This window comes from Vicugna pacos, unplaced genomic scaffold, assembly GCF_048564905.1.
Source record: "Vicugna pacos unplaced genomic scaffold, VicPac4 scaffold_19, whole genome shotgun sequence".
Classification (NCBI taxonomy): domain Eukaryota; kingdom Metazoa; phylum Chordata; class Mammalia; order Artiodactyla; family Camelidae; genus Vicugna; species Vicugna pacos.
In genome coordinates this window covers 36,690,439-36,704,794 of record NW_027328740.1, presented here as the reverse complement: position 1 = coordinate 36,704,794, position 14,356 = coordinate 36,690,439, and the positions used below count along the sequence as shown (strand labels likewise).

At 47.5% G+C, this 14,356-nt stretch overlaps 1 protein-coding gene across 1 annotated transcript in view; it reads right to left on the bottom strand.

Moving 5' to 3' along the window:
• The window catches only part of LOC140692909 (uncharacterized), a 101,115-nt gene that overhangs the window by 16,932 nt on the left and 69,827 nt on the right, over positions 1 to 14,356 (bottom strand). The window contains exons 8-11 of the mRNA XM_072957118.1: positions 12,360 to 12,533; positions 12,196 to 12,251; positions 11,767 to 11,906; positions 7,113 to 7,331 (exon numbers count right to left, since the gene is read on the bottom strand). Coding sequence (XP_072813219.1) covers positions 7,113 to 7,331; positions 11,767 to 11,906; positions 12,196 to 12,251; positions 12,360 to 12,533 — 589 coding nt within the window. The remainder of the gene's footprint in view (positions 1 to 7,112; positions 7,332 to 11,766; positions 11,907 to 12,195; positions 12,252 to 12,359; positions 12,534 to 14,356) is intronic.

Genomic DNA, 14,356 nt, shown 5'->3' with positions numbered 1-14,356 from the left:
CCTGTGAATGGTCTTCAAATGATCCCCCAGTTGGTGGCACCCTCCACCTCTTTCCCGCTACACACACACACAAAGCCACGACAGCCTTCCCAAAGCACAAATTTGATTACATCAACCCCACTTCAAACAGTTCAGAGGCTCCCTGGTAGAGTTCTAGCCCCACCCCAGACCCTGCTCGCCCAGCCTCATCTCAGTACATAGGTCCCCAGTGACCTCAGGAGCCCCCTGACCTGCTCCTACTTCCCACTTGCCTCCAGGTTCATTTTGACTGTTTCCCAAGGAAGCCTTCCCTCCCTCCAACCTCCACAATTTGTTCCTCTCTTCCTAGAACATTCTAGGCTAAGTCAACTTCTGACAATGCTAAGCTCTCAAGAAGCAAATACATTTTGCTTATTTATGTGGCTACACTCTCTCTCCCCTAGACTCACTGAAGTGCACGTGTTATGAATAAATGAATGACGGGTTGGATCTCAAAGGGACAGACATACCTGCTCTCGCCCGTCCCGACCCTTTTGTCTGTAGTATATCAGAAGCAAAACCAGAAGTACCTTTCCTGAGGGTCACTTCTGTTGACACCCTTCACTGCCTACTGTGTCAGTTCTAGTAAAACTCAACTTCTTCCAAAGCCCTACACCCCGGACTCTCTCCAGTGTCCTCCCCAGCAGGGGCTCCCTCCACCCTGGACCGCACAGGGCACTCTCCCCGGGTCCCCACGCCAAAAGCCTCCAGGCCTCTGCCCGGGCTGCCCCTGCGACCTGAGCCACATTCTTGACTCCTTCTCTTGGCTGACTCTTACTCTGTCCTCACAACTGAATGTACAGCCCATTTCTTCCAGGAAGTCCTCTCTGATAATGTCCTTTAGGTCTTGACTAGGCTCTATCTATAGCAGCAGTACATGGTGACCAACTGGGTGTTTGCCCGCTCCTTTGAGACCACGAACACTTGGGAACCACGTGGGAAGGAGTGAGAGATTACAAGACAGGTGGGGGAAGCAAAAAGCAGAAATCACAGCCCAAGTCCCAAATTCAAGGATACTTTCTCAGAAAAAAGTATAAACTATTTCACACGTGTGCAATTTGGCTACTATTTTTGTGGCTTGTGGACAGCAAGAACTTGGTGTTCTAGCCCAAAACCCAGGTTACATGCAAAGAAATGTATATATTCTTATCCAAAGGAAACCAGAGCTGCTCAACAACAGTTTTCATTTAGAACTGAAAGGAAATTTGATAAAGGCAATCTCTCTCTCTCTCTTCTTTCTTTTCTGGAATCATATAATTTTAGAAGTATTTGCGTGACTAACAGACGTCTACAGCCCGTGATTCTGCACTGAAGTGTTTGGGGCTGAGGAAGCCCAGATTACATTCACTCTGTAAATGTAATCACACCAACACACTGATAGGTGCCGTGAGTGGTGGAGCTGATGTTCCAAAGCAGGCAACATTATTCTGTAAGAGAACTCTAAATAGAAAGTAAGAAATGCAATGTCCTGTACTCAATTTCATTTGCTATATGGGCCATTAACTGATAGTATATTTTGACTAATGAAACCCAAAAATAAATTGTCAACGTCGATTTTCTTCATCTGACCGTTTTATGCTAACATCGGATATTAAACTCTCACTCCATATGGAAAGCTCAGGCCTATGCTGCAGCACAGATACATCCCGAGGAAGAAAGCCGACCAAGGGAGAACTGGAGAGTTTCCCTTCAGAAGCTGCAAAGTCTGGTTTTGCACCTGTACACCATTTGCAACCACGTCATCATCAAAGGAGTTAGACGTTACCTCTCTGGGGCGAAAATCACTGCGTGCTTCAGAACCATCAAAGAATGCTGAGCTTTGTGAAACAGTCCAGAGGCGCTTAAATCATACTTTTTCTGAAAGGCTCCAAAACTGACCCACTTCACCATTCCAGGTATAACAGGGAAGTACTGGAAACAGTAGAGAGAACATGCCCTTGAATTCTGACAAGGCCCTGCTTGAATCCTGCTACAGCATTTACTAGTCACTAAATGGACCAATTCTTTAACCCCTCTGAGAAGGCTTCCCAATCCCTAAAAGGGGGCTGTCAGCGCCCACCTGGGAGGCATGGATGTGAATGCAACAAGCAAGTAGGGCGGCCGACTGGTACCTGACACGGGGCCTGGCTAGTTTCCCTCCACTGCCCTTTTCCCCCTTTAAACTTGCACTGTTCCCCCGGTAACGATCAAGCCCCCGGAACAGACTGCCCGTATCTTCTGTGTATCCCTGGATACATGCCTTACCCTTAGGAGGCCAGAAAAACAACTGCCTCCTCCCAAGTCACTAACAATGTTCTTAAGAGTCTGGGTATTTTTAACTCTATTTTTCAGGGAGACTATTCCAGAATTTTGCAAGCACCATTCTCCAGGTTGGCTCCCCTCCCAGTGCCCATCCCTTCTCACCTCAGATCCTCTGTCTGACTGCCTTCTGTTCATGGGAAAGCGAGTCCGGTAAGGTGGGGCTCCCTAGACCTCCCTCCCTCCCTCACAGGTGATTGTGACTAACTTCTCCCCATTCCTCACTGCAACTCTAGCATCTGAGGAGTCTACCCTCCCGTACCCTGCAGACTCTGCACCTTCCCAAGACGCACACGTGGCCACGACCCTCCCTTCAGATTTCTTCCTGGCTGGCCCTGCCCAGCCCCTGGCCCCTTAAGGATAACTGGCATTGCTTTGAAAATGGCAAACGCCACTGACTGACACACCAAAGCTGTATGGTCTGGGCTTTCCTCCAACCAAGACACAGCCCTGCCACCCCTCAGCCTCAGTCTGCAGCTCTCGAGATGATCTAATTCACATGCAAGGCTGTGAACACCAGCTAAGAATGACGACTCCCAACGTGTATCTCTAGTCCGGCTCCTTCACCTGAGCCCCAGGCTCATCGACCCGAGTGCCTCTTTGAAGTCCTAATTTGGATGACAAATGGCATCTTAAAAATGCCTCATGTCCACCATTTACTCTAGAATTCCATTCCTGGCAGGTATCTCCCAGACTCCCCATTTTAGTAACAGCCCCAGCACCCACCGAGGTGTCTGAGGTCACATTCAATTTCCACTGTTCCCTCCCCCAGGCCCTGCCCTGGAATCAGTCCTGTTATTTCCATCAATAAGCCCATCTCAACTGTAGTTCTGTAGGGACCATGGCCGGAAACACACAAGCTCACAGCATGGTGCACTAACAGTCCTCCGTAGGGTGCTCCCTGGATGGGGAGGCATCTCCTGCCGCTGTTCACCTCAGAAGGCAGTGGATTCTCACACAGGATGTCCAGGAGAAGGGACTCAAGGTTCTCCCATGGTCTGAGCTTTGAAGGGCCCGAGGTCTGGGGGAGCTCCTAATTAGCAGACACACTTGCCAATGAGCAGATGAGGATGGGGGAACCCACGCAAGGCTGTTATCACTTCAACTCATGGGCACTCAGGAGCCACAGGAAAGGCCTGTGTCCAGTGTACAGCCCAGCCATCACAGATCCCAGCCTGCATTTGCCAACCCGGACAGCCTAGACTCCATCTACTTGCGACACTTACTTCTGTTCTGTTCCCCACCCAGAATGTGATGGACTCATTCAGATATTCTGGCCTGTCTCAAGCGAGACAAATTCAGTGAAAAATGAAGTGTCCCCATTTGGACCAGAGCATGAAAGGAGAAACAAGGCCTCATGGTCAGCATGATGGTGGTGGCCAAACCCTTCCACCGGGTGAGATGAACCATGGTGAGGGTGAGAATCCAGGGTCCTAGGTCGGCCAAATCATCTTCCTTCACGGTTGTCTGGGGTGTTGGAGACTGACTACCACAAACTAACGACACGGCTGTCAGTGGTGGATGTCAGCTGCAACAGAAACGGATTCAACTCTTTACTGCCAACATGGGTTAAAAGTAAAGGCCGGGGCAGGGAGGTCTGCACGGCTGCTGAGGCAAACCACAGACCCAGCTCTGAATGCCCACTGGCTGAAGCAGAGAGGAAGCTATGGCCCTTTTAGCTGTCCCTGTGTCCAACAGATCCAGGTGAGCCAGCTACTTAGGAGAAGGTCATGTTGTCCTGATACCCAGAAAAACCAGCCTCGTAAAGGGAACAAATAGTGTCATGGATTTTAGACCCAATTCTGCCCCTTTATGAAGGCAAAGTAAAGTAAATGGCACGGGGAAGTTGAATGCAAAAAAAAAAAAAATTAAAGAACCAAACGGTGACCGCTTCCTCCAACAGCGTCCCCTGCAGCTGTCACCTCCGTGGCGGCCACTTCCTCACCAGTGACCGCCGGCCAGGAAGCGCCGTCATGCACGTCACACAGCGACAGCCAGGAACCGCGTGCCGAGCACGTTTGTGTAAAAGCAGGAATCGAGCAAAATGCTGCAGAGTTTGACCTTACAAGTTTAAATACTCCATGAAAAGAATCCCTGAGCACCCGGCAAAATCAATTCGCATCTTACTTCTTCAAAACAATCAAACAAATTTAATAAGGGCGCATTTGTCACCAAATAAAAGGAGGACCAAACATGTTCCTCAAAAGCAAGGATTTCAACAGGTATCAAACACCAGTGGGTGATGAGCTAACAAAGCAAATATTCCAAAAAATTAGAAATAAAAAATGACTAAGATAATAGATGGATCAAAACAGCTGTTAAGTTGTTGTTTTTAAAGTGATGGAGACTGTACGGAGGGCAATCTGGCTATTTCCAATGCAGGGTGTGCACAGCCCACATTTTCAGAAGCAACAACATGCTCACTGGGCAGTACAAGTGAAAAAGGAGTAAAGAAAAAGGAAAAGAGGAACAAGAGAAAATTAGAATCACACAAGAACAAAAATGATTTTGACTGCATGTACAAGAATTTATGTGAGTGTGTGAGGCCAGGGACACGGGGATGGTGAGGTCCAACCTCACCTCCTGCTCAAGGGAAAGCAGGGGCCTGAGGGGAGCGGCGCTGCCGGGGTCCACAACGTGTTCAGCTCCCCTAACCCAAATTCCACCTACAAGCGTCTAGGCAGCTTTTGAGCTACAAATTGTTGTCGCATTTCAGTCTGGACCGTTTTACTCACTTCCACCAAGAGTAGCAGGAGAGAATGAGGCTCTGCTCCTGCACCAAAGCATTGTTTAAAAAATTAATGACTGTGGAATAGTAACAGAAACAATGGAGTAAAAGTGACTGGAGGAGAATGTGCTTGACCCTAGCTCACTGGCCGCGTTATCTCAATGACGTTCAGATGCTGGCTGAGCCCTTATGGTACCACAATAGACAGACCCACAAGGAGGCAGGTTTAATGCGCTGAACCACTGTGGGCTAAGTACACATCCGGCTACTCGGCCAAGTCCCAAGGGCAGACTTCTAAAGGCAAAAACAAGCTGGCATTCTCTGGTGGGGCTGCAGACTCAGAGACAAGCATTTGTTGAGCAAAAATGTCACCAGTGCCTCCTATGACAAAAGAAGTGGCACTGGCGTGGGGGCTGGGGCAGGGCTCCAGGCTTCCACTGCTCACTCACCACTCTGTCCAGGGGGAGAAGGTGGTCCCTGCTTAGGTTTCGCTGATGCACCTACCTTGACTAATGTCTGGGGCCTCAGCAGGAGTTGACAGGTGAGGTGAACAGAGCCAGACTCTGTGTAGCACGGTGCTGGGAGCTATGCCCTCAGCAGTGCCCAGGCTCCTAAACATGTCAACTCATCTCCAAGAAGCAGATGGGGAGTGCGGGCATGTAGATCACAGGGCCCTGTGAGGACAAGTACAGATCATGGCCACGACATGCCTCTCCTCTTCCTTAAGCCATAGAGCTATTTCCGGGGAGGAACAGAAAATTCATCCAGAGCCTGCTAGGTGGGCTCTCGCAGGTGGGTCTAGTGTCCCCTGTGCTTCTCACTCACAGGGCTGGTCTAGACATTCTTTTTATTAATTCTCTAGCATCTTCTCCTCCAACTTACCAACAACCAGAAAGTAGGATCTGATCTTAGGTAAGTTCAAGAGTCACAGAGCACCACCTCCAAAGCGGGCCCGGTAGCACATGCCAGGTCTTCTGACCGCCACCTGTGGGACCACCATGAGCCCTCTCCAGACTCAAGGACCGAGGCCGTATGCCGGGGGGACACAGCTTCCCTCACTCACCCCAGCAAAGGGGGACCACGTCTCGGCAAAGGCATCTCACCCTCTTCAGCCCGAGGGACAACACGATAGATATATGGGGAAACAGAGCAGAAGGTGGGGGTTAGGCAGCCCAGAAGAGCTCATCTGTACTTCCGAGGCAAAGTGGGGCCATTGACTTAATCACAGGGACAAAGTGGGAATGAACATTTCCCTGCTCTGTCCCATACACCGTGATACGCCTTTCCCTGCATAAGGAGTTCATTAGGAAGTCCCTGGCGGTGTTTCTGATGTCCTAACTTGGCATGGTGGCTGTCGGGCAGGAAGAGACGGCCTGAGCTGAAAAGGTGCTGGGCCTGGGAGGCAGGTGACAGCGGCTCCAGCCGCAGCTCAAACAGCGCCTCGTTCTGCCTCTCGGGGCTCAGCATCTCATCTATAAGCAAAGGGATGAGACTGTCCCAGGACAGGCTGTCCAACAGAAATGAAATGAGAGCCATGTAAAGAAAGTTTCCCAGTTGCCACGTTTAAAATTTGAAACAAAGAAACAAACCAACAAACAAAAAACAAATACTAGAATGTGATTTTAAGAACAGATCTTACTTAATCTACTGTATGTAAAATACTATTATTTTGACATGTAATCAATATAGGAAGTAAAGAGATAGTTTATGTACTTTTACTAGACAAGCCTCAGCGTCTGATGTGCATTTGACCTACAGCACATCTCAGCTGAGTCCAGCCTCCTCCCCAGTGCTCCTAGCATCAGTGGCTTTGGCTACTTTATTGGACAGCAACTCCAGGGGTCCCACCATGTTCCTGGCTGTAAAGTGGGAGTAAGTGTCCACACTAACCCTAAAAGGATCTCTCTGAAATAAAGGCAGATTCACTTTGAAATGTCTGGAAACCGGCGGGCTGCACCTCCCTCCCCCCTTGGCTACAAGATTGACTTCTTCCTTGCTGATCCCTTTCTGGATGTAGGGAAGCAATCCAGCACACAGCCAAGGTGGACTGGCCTCCAGGTAAACTTACCTGCTGTCTGTGTCCAGTCCCATGAAGTCCTCCTTCTCAAACGGGATGCAGGGGAGGGGGATCTTGTCCCCAGAATTCTTGGGGCCACCATCCAGCCACTTGGACTTGAGCAAGATGAAGAGTGACTCAGTGAAGTCCTCGATCCTCTTCTCCACCACCCTGCAGTACTCTTAGATTGAAGGCAACGTCGGTGCGCGTCTGCTCGGCTACCTCCCCATGCTGCACAAAGACAAAAAGCTGAGAGTCATTAAGCGATGTGCCATACAGCTCCTCTGCATGTGGAGCTTCTCGAAGGCCTTGGCAGAGAGACATTCGGTAATGGTGACAAGGCCCACGACCTTGGGGTGTTTCTGGAAGACGCTCCACCGATTCTCGGGCACATAGCGGTGCCTGTAGTGGATACAGAGTGTCCACTGGGAGCCACAAGGGCTGATATGGCTAACCGAGGTGAGTAGCTGATAGATGCAAAAGAAATTCTCCTCTGAGATGATCTCTATGGATTGGACCACAACGGGACGAGTCTGGTGGTCCTCAGCACACTGCACGTAGTCAGGGATGCTCATGTTGCAGGCCCTGCCGAGAGGGGAGAGGAGATCGAGGTACATTCTCTGCTGTGTGCTACGGGCCCATCTGGGTTGCGGTGACCTGGTGTGTACCAGCCAGAAGACAAGGGAAGCCAAAGCAAATCCAAGGGTACAGTTTGTCCTCAGAGTCTGCATATGGCTACTGTAGCTCGATCACATTACCCAGCTTTTGGTCTAGGCTTCCTGCCTCTGCAGAGAAAGGTCATTTCTTATTTTCTATTTCCAAGCACCTAGCAAGGCCCTGATGCAAAGTCACTGCTCAAAAATGCTGAATAAAGAAATGAACAAAGGAAATGCTTCCCCAACCCCCTTCAGCAGAATATAAAGAAAAGGACCACAGTAGGATCAAAAGATCTGGATTCCTATTCAATTTATTTGAACTCCTAAGCTTCATAATAATGGATAAGAAAACTTGCCTTGGGGTAGAGGGTACTGTTCATTGGTAGAGCATATGCTTAGCATGTACGAGGTCCTGGGTTCAAACCCCAGTACCTCATTTTAAAAATGAAACAAGTAAATACACCTAATTACCCAGCTGAAAAAGTATTTTTTAATTCAAAAGTCAAAAAACACCTTGCAATTGACACAACATTGTAAACTTGACTATACTTCAATTAAAAAAAAAAGCCTTGCCTTACAAGAATATATCTGGATTACGGATGTTTGAAAATGTAAAATGCATAGGGTACCACCTGCATAAAAGGAGGTGACTGTACACATGTTCTATCCCTCCTTTATGAGTTATACTTCCTTTGGGGGGGTTATAACCTCTCAGAGCTAATTTTCTCAGATTAAAAATATAAACATTACCTGATTCTCAGTACTGCTGAAGAATCAGATAACTCTATGAAAGCATCTGACCCACAGAGTTTACTCAATAAATGTTTGTTGAATGAATGAATAAACAAGCAAAGTGAATGCTGCTCCCTGCCACAAACCATCATAATGGTACTGCCTGGAAATCACAAGCCCACGTTCACCCGACTCTGCATTAACAATGTGGGTGACCTGGGTAGACCTGTGTGCTTCTCGAAGCCCCAGTTTAATCGTGAATAGAAATAAGGGCAATAACACAAACCTCAAATTGTTAGTGAGTCAGTAATGAATTGTACCCCAACACTGCAAGATGGAACCATTAAGAAAACTGGGCAAAGGGCCCATAGGCCCTCTCCATATAATCTCTTACTACCACATGGGAATCTACATTACATCTCAAAATTAAAAGTCTAATATTTTAAAGAGGTTATCGAGGTTAGGTGAGCTCACTGTCTCAAATAAGGAACACACAGTACAAATAGGACAATGCCCAGCCCATGAGATACACTCAGTTAACATTCCCACTGAGCCCACTAGTCCCTCCAACTTCAGAGCAAGAGGATGGGTCCTCGTGGCAACAGGCCACAGCACCTGAAGCTAACAAAGCTAATGGTGTCCACTTAAAAGAGCCCCTGTCACCATCCTTGTTCTAATTTTCTATTTGTAATTTTTTCTTTTCATTAAATTGGAACTCCAAATTGCATAGAATTCTTACCAGATATCATGATGGCAGCCCTTCAAAACCTGACCACAGAGATCATGATGGCAGCCTTTCTTGGTGAAACAATAAAATGAAAAGCCATTTCCACAAGACCTCTGTGTAAATCTACTAGGGAACTTCATCCTGGACTGAGGAAGAGGACTGGGGAGTAGGGGGTAAACTGGGACACGGAGAAATATGGGCCACCTGTCCCACAATGGACTTTAGACTCACCCTCACCCTCCAGGAACGTCTAAATACACACAGACAGAGTGCTATGGACAAGAATTTTTTTTAAACAAATCCCTGAATCCCTAGCAGATCTTGTTTCTACCGAGACACAAATGTCTTATTTGTATAATGTTTCACAGAAGCCTTAAAATATTATCACCCCAACTTGACACATCAAGAAACTGAGATAGAGAAGTTTATCACATTCTACAAGATTGGAGAGAGGCCACGTCAGACACCGTATTTAAATCCAAGTCCCTGCTCCGTTGCTCACACTAGAAAGTGTCACATACTGCCTCTTTCCTGCCCTCTCCCTGCAATAAATCTCTGAAGAGTCTTTTCTGTTTCACCTGCAATCAAAATCACATCAATTTTTCACAAAGAGCTATGTCACTCCTTGGAGGACATACCAAAATCTAAAGGGTTGGGTTGAGAGGAGATATTTGCATTTTCTGTTTCTCAAAGGAAACATGGCTTTAAAAGAAACTGAAAAGTATTTATCTAGTCTAAGCGCTCATTGTGCACAGAAAGAAACGGAGGCTCAGAGGAGAAGAGGAAAGGGCGTTATTAACAAATATTGCCTCAGTGCAGCACCAAGCCAGCTCTGGGCACTTCTGGGGGAGGATCTGGAAGGCCCAGGAGAATGAGTGTTAGAAAATAGAAAGAGAAGAAGAATATAAGGCCCCGTCTCTACACCACCATATCATGAATTTCCACCAAATTACCCAGTATGGGTGCAGCCAATATTAAGGTTGTCTAAACAGGTTATTGAAACCTGGAATTCTCAACCATAGTGGAAATTCCAGCATTTACTGTGCTTTTTTCCCAGTTCAATCATCAATTCAGTGGGCATTCTGTACCAGGGACTACACGAGACCTGGAGTTCTCCCAAATAAAGATCTCTATTACCACGTGTGCAAACCACATAAAGGCCACCAGAAGAAAAGCGCCCACAGATAAGATGGAATTACTGAAACTGAAAGCAGCCAAAGAGCATATATTACTAGGAAAAATGGTGCTCCTATAAATGGACTCATGGACATAGAAAGCAAACTGTATTTAGCAGGCAGGAAAGGAGGGATTAACAGATACAAATTAGTAAATATAAAATAAATGACAAGGACCTGCTATATAACACAGGGAACTATATTCAATTTCTTGTAATGAGTTATACTAAAAACAATCTAAAACATATGTATATACATATGCATATGTTTATAACTGAATCTCTGCTGTACACCTGAAACTAACATTGTAAATTGACTACACTTAAATAAAAAATAATTTAAAAAATAAGTAAAAATAAAAGCAACGCCATTAAGAAAAAATAAAAGAACACTCTAATCCCCTTAGCTGTAGGTGGTGGAGAATTCTGGTTGCAAACACCAAGTCCACTGGATCACTCCAGCAATGGCTGTCACTCTTTCTGACCATCAGAGAGTCACTTGTTTCACTGAGGTTTCTTTTCTCTTCTGTGAAAGGCTACAGCTGCAACTAACGATGTATAGAATCTCATCATTCACAAGCCCAACAAGTAGTGAGGACTTCCCATGGGCCAGGCTCTGGACAGAGGAAAATATAGGGTCCGAAATATATTCATGGGTAGAAGAAGTTTGTGCCATAAAGACGTTAATTCTTCCTGTTTTGATAGACAGATTCATTGCAATTCTGATTAGAATTCCTACCAGATTTTTCTTGGAATGTAACAAGTGAATTTATGGTCAAGATTAGCCAAGAAATTTCTTTAGAACCACCACTGGGGAGGGGTGGATAGGTCATTCATTTCCACTGCTCTTTCTGAAGTGATAAAAACGTTCTGGAATAATAATGGTTGCACAACTGTGAATATGCTAAAAGCTGCTGAATTTTACCATTTAAATGGATGGAATTCATGGTGTGTGAACTATATCACAATAACGCTGTTATATGAAAAAATATTTCTTGACAAATATTTTTCTTTTTATACCACTAGTCTGTCCCACAATTTAAGAAAAACAAAAAACCAATACAAACCAAACTGTGCCAGGAGTTCTTTAGGACTGCAATATCCCTGGGTCTCCAAGGCCTCTGGTGATGCTGTTCCTGTTAACACACACTAGCTGGGCTGGGCTAGTTAGGGACTGTAACTGTCTTTTTAAAATCGACGGTCACACGTTTCACCCTTGGAGAGGGAAGGAAGGAGGATATCACAGCTTCATGCCTTCAGCTCATTTTTAACAGAACCAAGCCCTGCTTTCACCACTGTTAATCCCTCTCACTATAAAAACACGTGACATCAACAAGCACCGCCATCATAACACCTGAAAGTGTTCAAGGTACTTACCTGCGGCAGAAACACTGAGGGAGGAGACAGAAGCTTGCTCAGCACTGATGCTCCCTTTTCCCGACTCCACCAGGTGAAGCTGGGCGCTACAGCCAGAGGCTCTCAGCCCGGGGAGCAGCACACACGCCACTGAGCTGGTCCTGAGGGAGGGTGAAAGGGAAAGGAGGGCAGCCCTAGGGGGGAGGGAAAGGGGGGGTGCGGGCTGCAGCCCCGCTCGGAGGCCAGCCCCAGCACCAGCATAAGCCGCCCGCTCCCGTCCAGGTCCGCAGACCACGCCCGCCCGGGAAACAGCCCGCCCATTGGTGGGGACGGGCAGGCGGCCGAGGAGAGGAAGCCCGGGAGGAGAGGACTCGCGGGCGGGAGAGGGGAAGGGGACGCCAGCCGTGGACTGAGGGGATCCCGGCTGCGTGAGTGGTGGCAGGCGCACACCTGGACCTGGACAGCTGTGGCCGGGGCGCCGGGGCAGGTGGTGCTGTCAGAAGGGTCTGGCCAGAGAAATTCAGCTGAACACGGGCTGACTGGCGCCCTTGGGGGCTGTGAAAGGCGGATCACCCTCCCGAAGCCGCCTGAACCCTTTCCCGGGAGCCCCCCACCTTGCACTTCCACAGCCAGAAGCCCCGGCCCCAGGCAGGAACCAAAGGCCTAACGGGCGACAGAGTTGAGAAGCATTTGGGGCCAATCCCCGGCTCGGACATGGAGCTTCGAACCAGCGGACCACCAGGCACCGACAGCGCATGCGCAGGACGGACATGGATCCTCTCTGGATTCTGCGAGAGAAGGTGGGACAGCGAGGGAGGGAGAAGATGGGAGCGGGTGGAGAAGAGGGGAAAAGTGGAGGGATACAGATGGACAGGAAGAGCAGAGAAGGGATGGGTCTGGATAGGGGAGTGTCGTAGCGGAGTTGGAGAGAAAAAGCTTTACCTCTAGGGCACCCTGAGATGGCAGACCTACCTCTGTACCCTTCTGTAACCGTTCAAGTCCCGCAGCTCATGTTTTACCTCCCTGATCCAGCCCTCCATTAGATGCTTCTGCAGAAACACTACGGGGATCACACCCGTTGCCCCCATGCGGAGCTGGGTTTTCTGTTGCTCTGAGAACCAAGCACCCACAGGTGTTGTCGCTCAGAACTTCCTTGGGAAGAGCACATATTCCCCTTTTACACGCTGGGAAACAGGCAGGAAGGATCACTGCCTTAGCTCCACTGTCCCAGGTGTTGGGCTGGCGGGGAGAGGTGTGGTACAAGATCAGAGCCCCAGACAGAGCAGACTGCCTGAGTGTTGGTGCATAGTCCCCATCCCTCCTGGGTAAACCATACCCCAACCTAGTGGAAACATCAAGGGCTCACAGTGGTTTCCTGGGGGTGGGAGAGCTGTCCTCATGTGAAGGAAAAGTCCAGCTGGGCTAACAAGCTAAGTCACAAATCTAAGTGTGATAAGTGTCGGTTTACTGATCTAAGTTCTGCTGGGCTATCTCGTAAATCTGAAGTTTAGTGTCAGTTTATTGGCCTAACAACCTAACTCGTAATTCCAAGCTCAACAAGTGTCAGTAACGTGATCTATTACAAATTGATAAGCTCCAGTGTACTGATTCCTTGCTTTTTGTTCTTTAAGTCTTATTGGCTAATATCCCCTTAGTTGTATTGAAGTATTTAAAACCTCATGTGCACGTCTTGGAGGTGCTCAGAACTTCGGAGCAGAAGCCCCTCTGAGCCCGCCGGCATAATAATTCTGAGTACTCCAGCACTCCGATTGGTGCTTGTTTCTTGGCTGGCCTGTTTCCATAACACTCAGCTCCAGTGCCCAGCTTTCTAGGTAGATAGGAGTGTTACCAAGTCCAAATTCATTCTCCCCAGTGCAGGACAGGCCAATAAGTTTGGAAACCAGATGTTGGGGCTTGGAATAGCAAGTTTCTGTAGACCTAGTTGGCAAACTAATGTTCTGGAAAACCATCTCCCCAAGTCACAATTCAGGCTCCTTCCCTACGCGCTTGGTTGTTGCAAACTTCTTAGTGTAGGAATTCCTTCTTGTTAGAATCCTTTGTTCTTACAGCTATCTGCGTGGGTCAGATCCCTGTAAATCTCCAACAAAACAAACGTTATTTTCTATTCTGCAATTTGCTATCTTTTAATGAATGAAAAAGTGTTCAATATCCTTAAAGGTCAGAGCTTCAGAATAAGCTCTCCTGTGTATTTCAGGCTCTAGGCAACAATTTTTTACAAGCAAGATGAAGCCTAGGAGACAGAGCATAGGGTTAAATTCAAAGGAACAGATCTAATATGGAGTCAGATTTGTTCTGTTCTATTACCCGGGCAGAAGCCACTTGAGGATTTAAATCTCTTTAAGTTAAAAATAACTAAAATTTTAAAGGAATTTACATGCATAGGTGGGAATGTGCAAAGCATATCTGGAAAAGCACCCAAAAGATAGTAAACAGTGGCATCTCCAGACAGGGCTGAAAGAACAGAGGATGAGGGAAAACTTCTTTCACTTGTGTATTTTTGTGCTCTGTTTGAGTTTTTTTTTAACCATTTCCTTGCATTTCTTTTTCAGTTAAAATAATGTGTAATGGAGCAAAGGAGTAACTAGCTTAG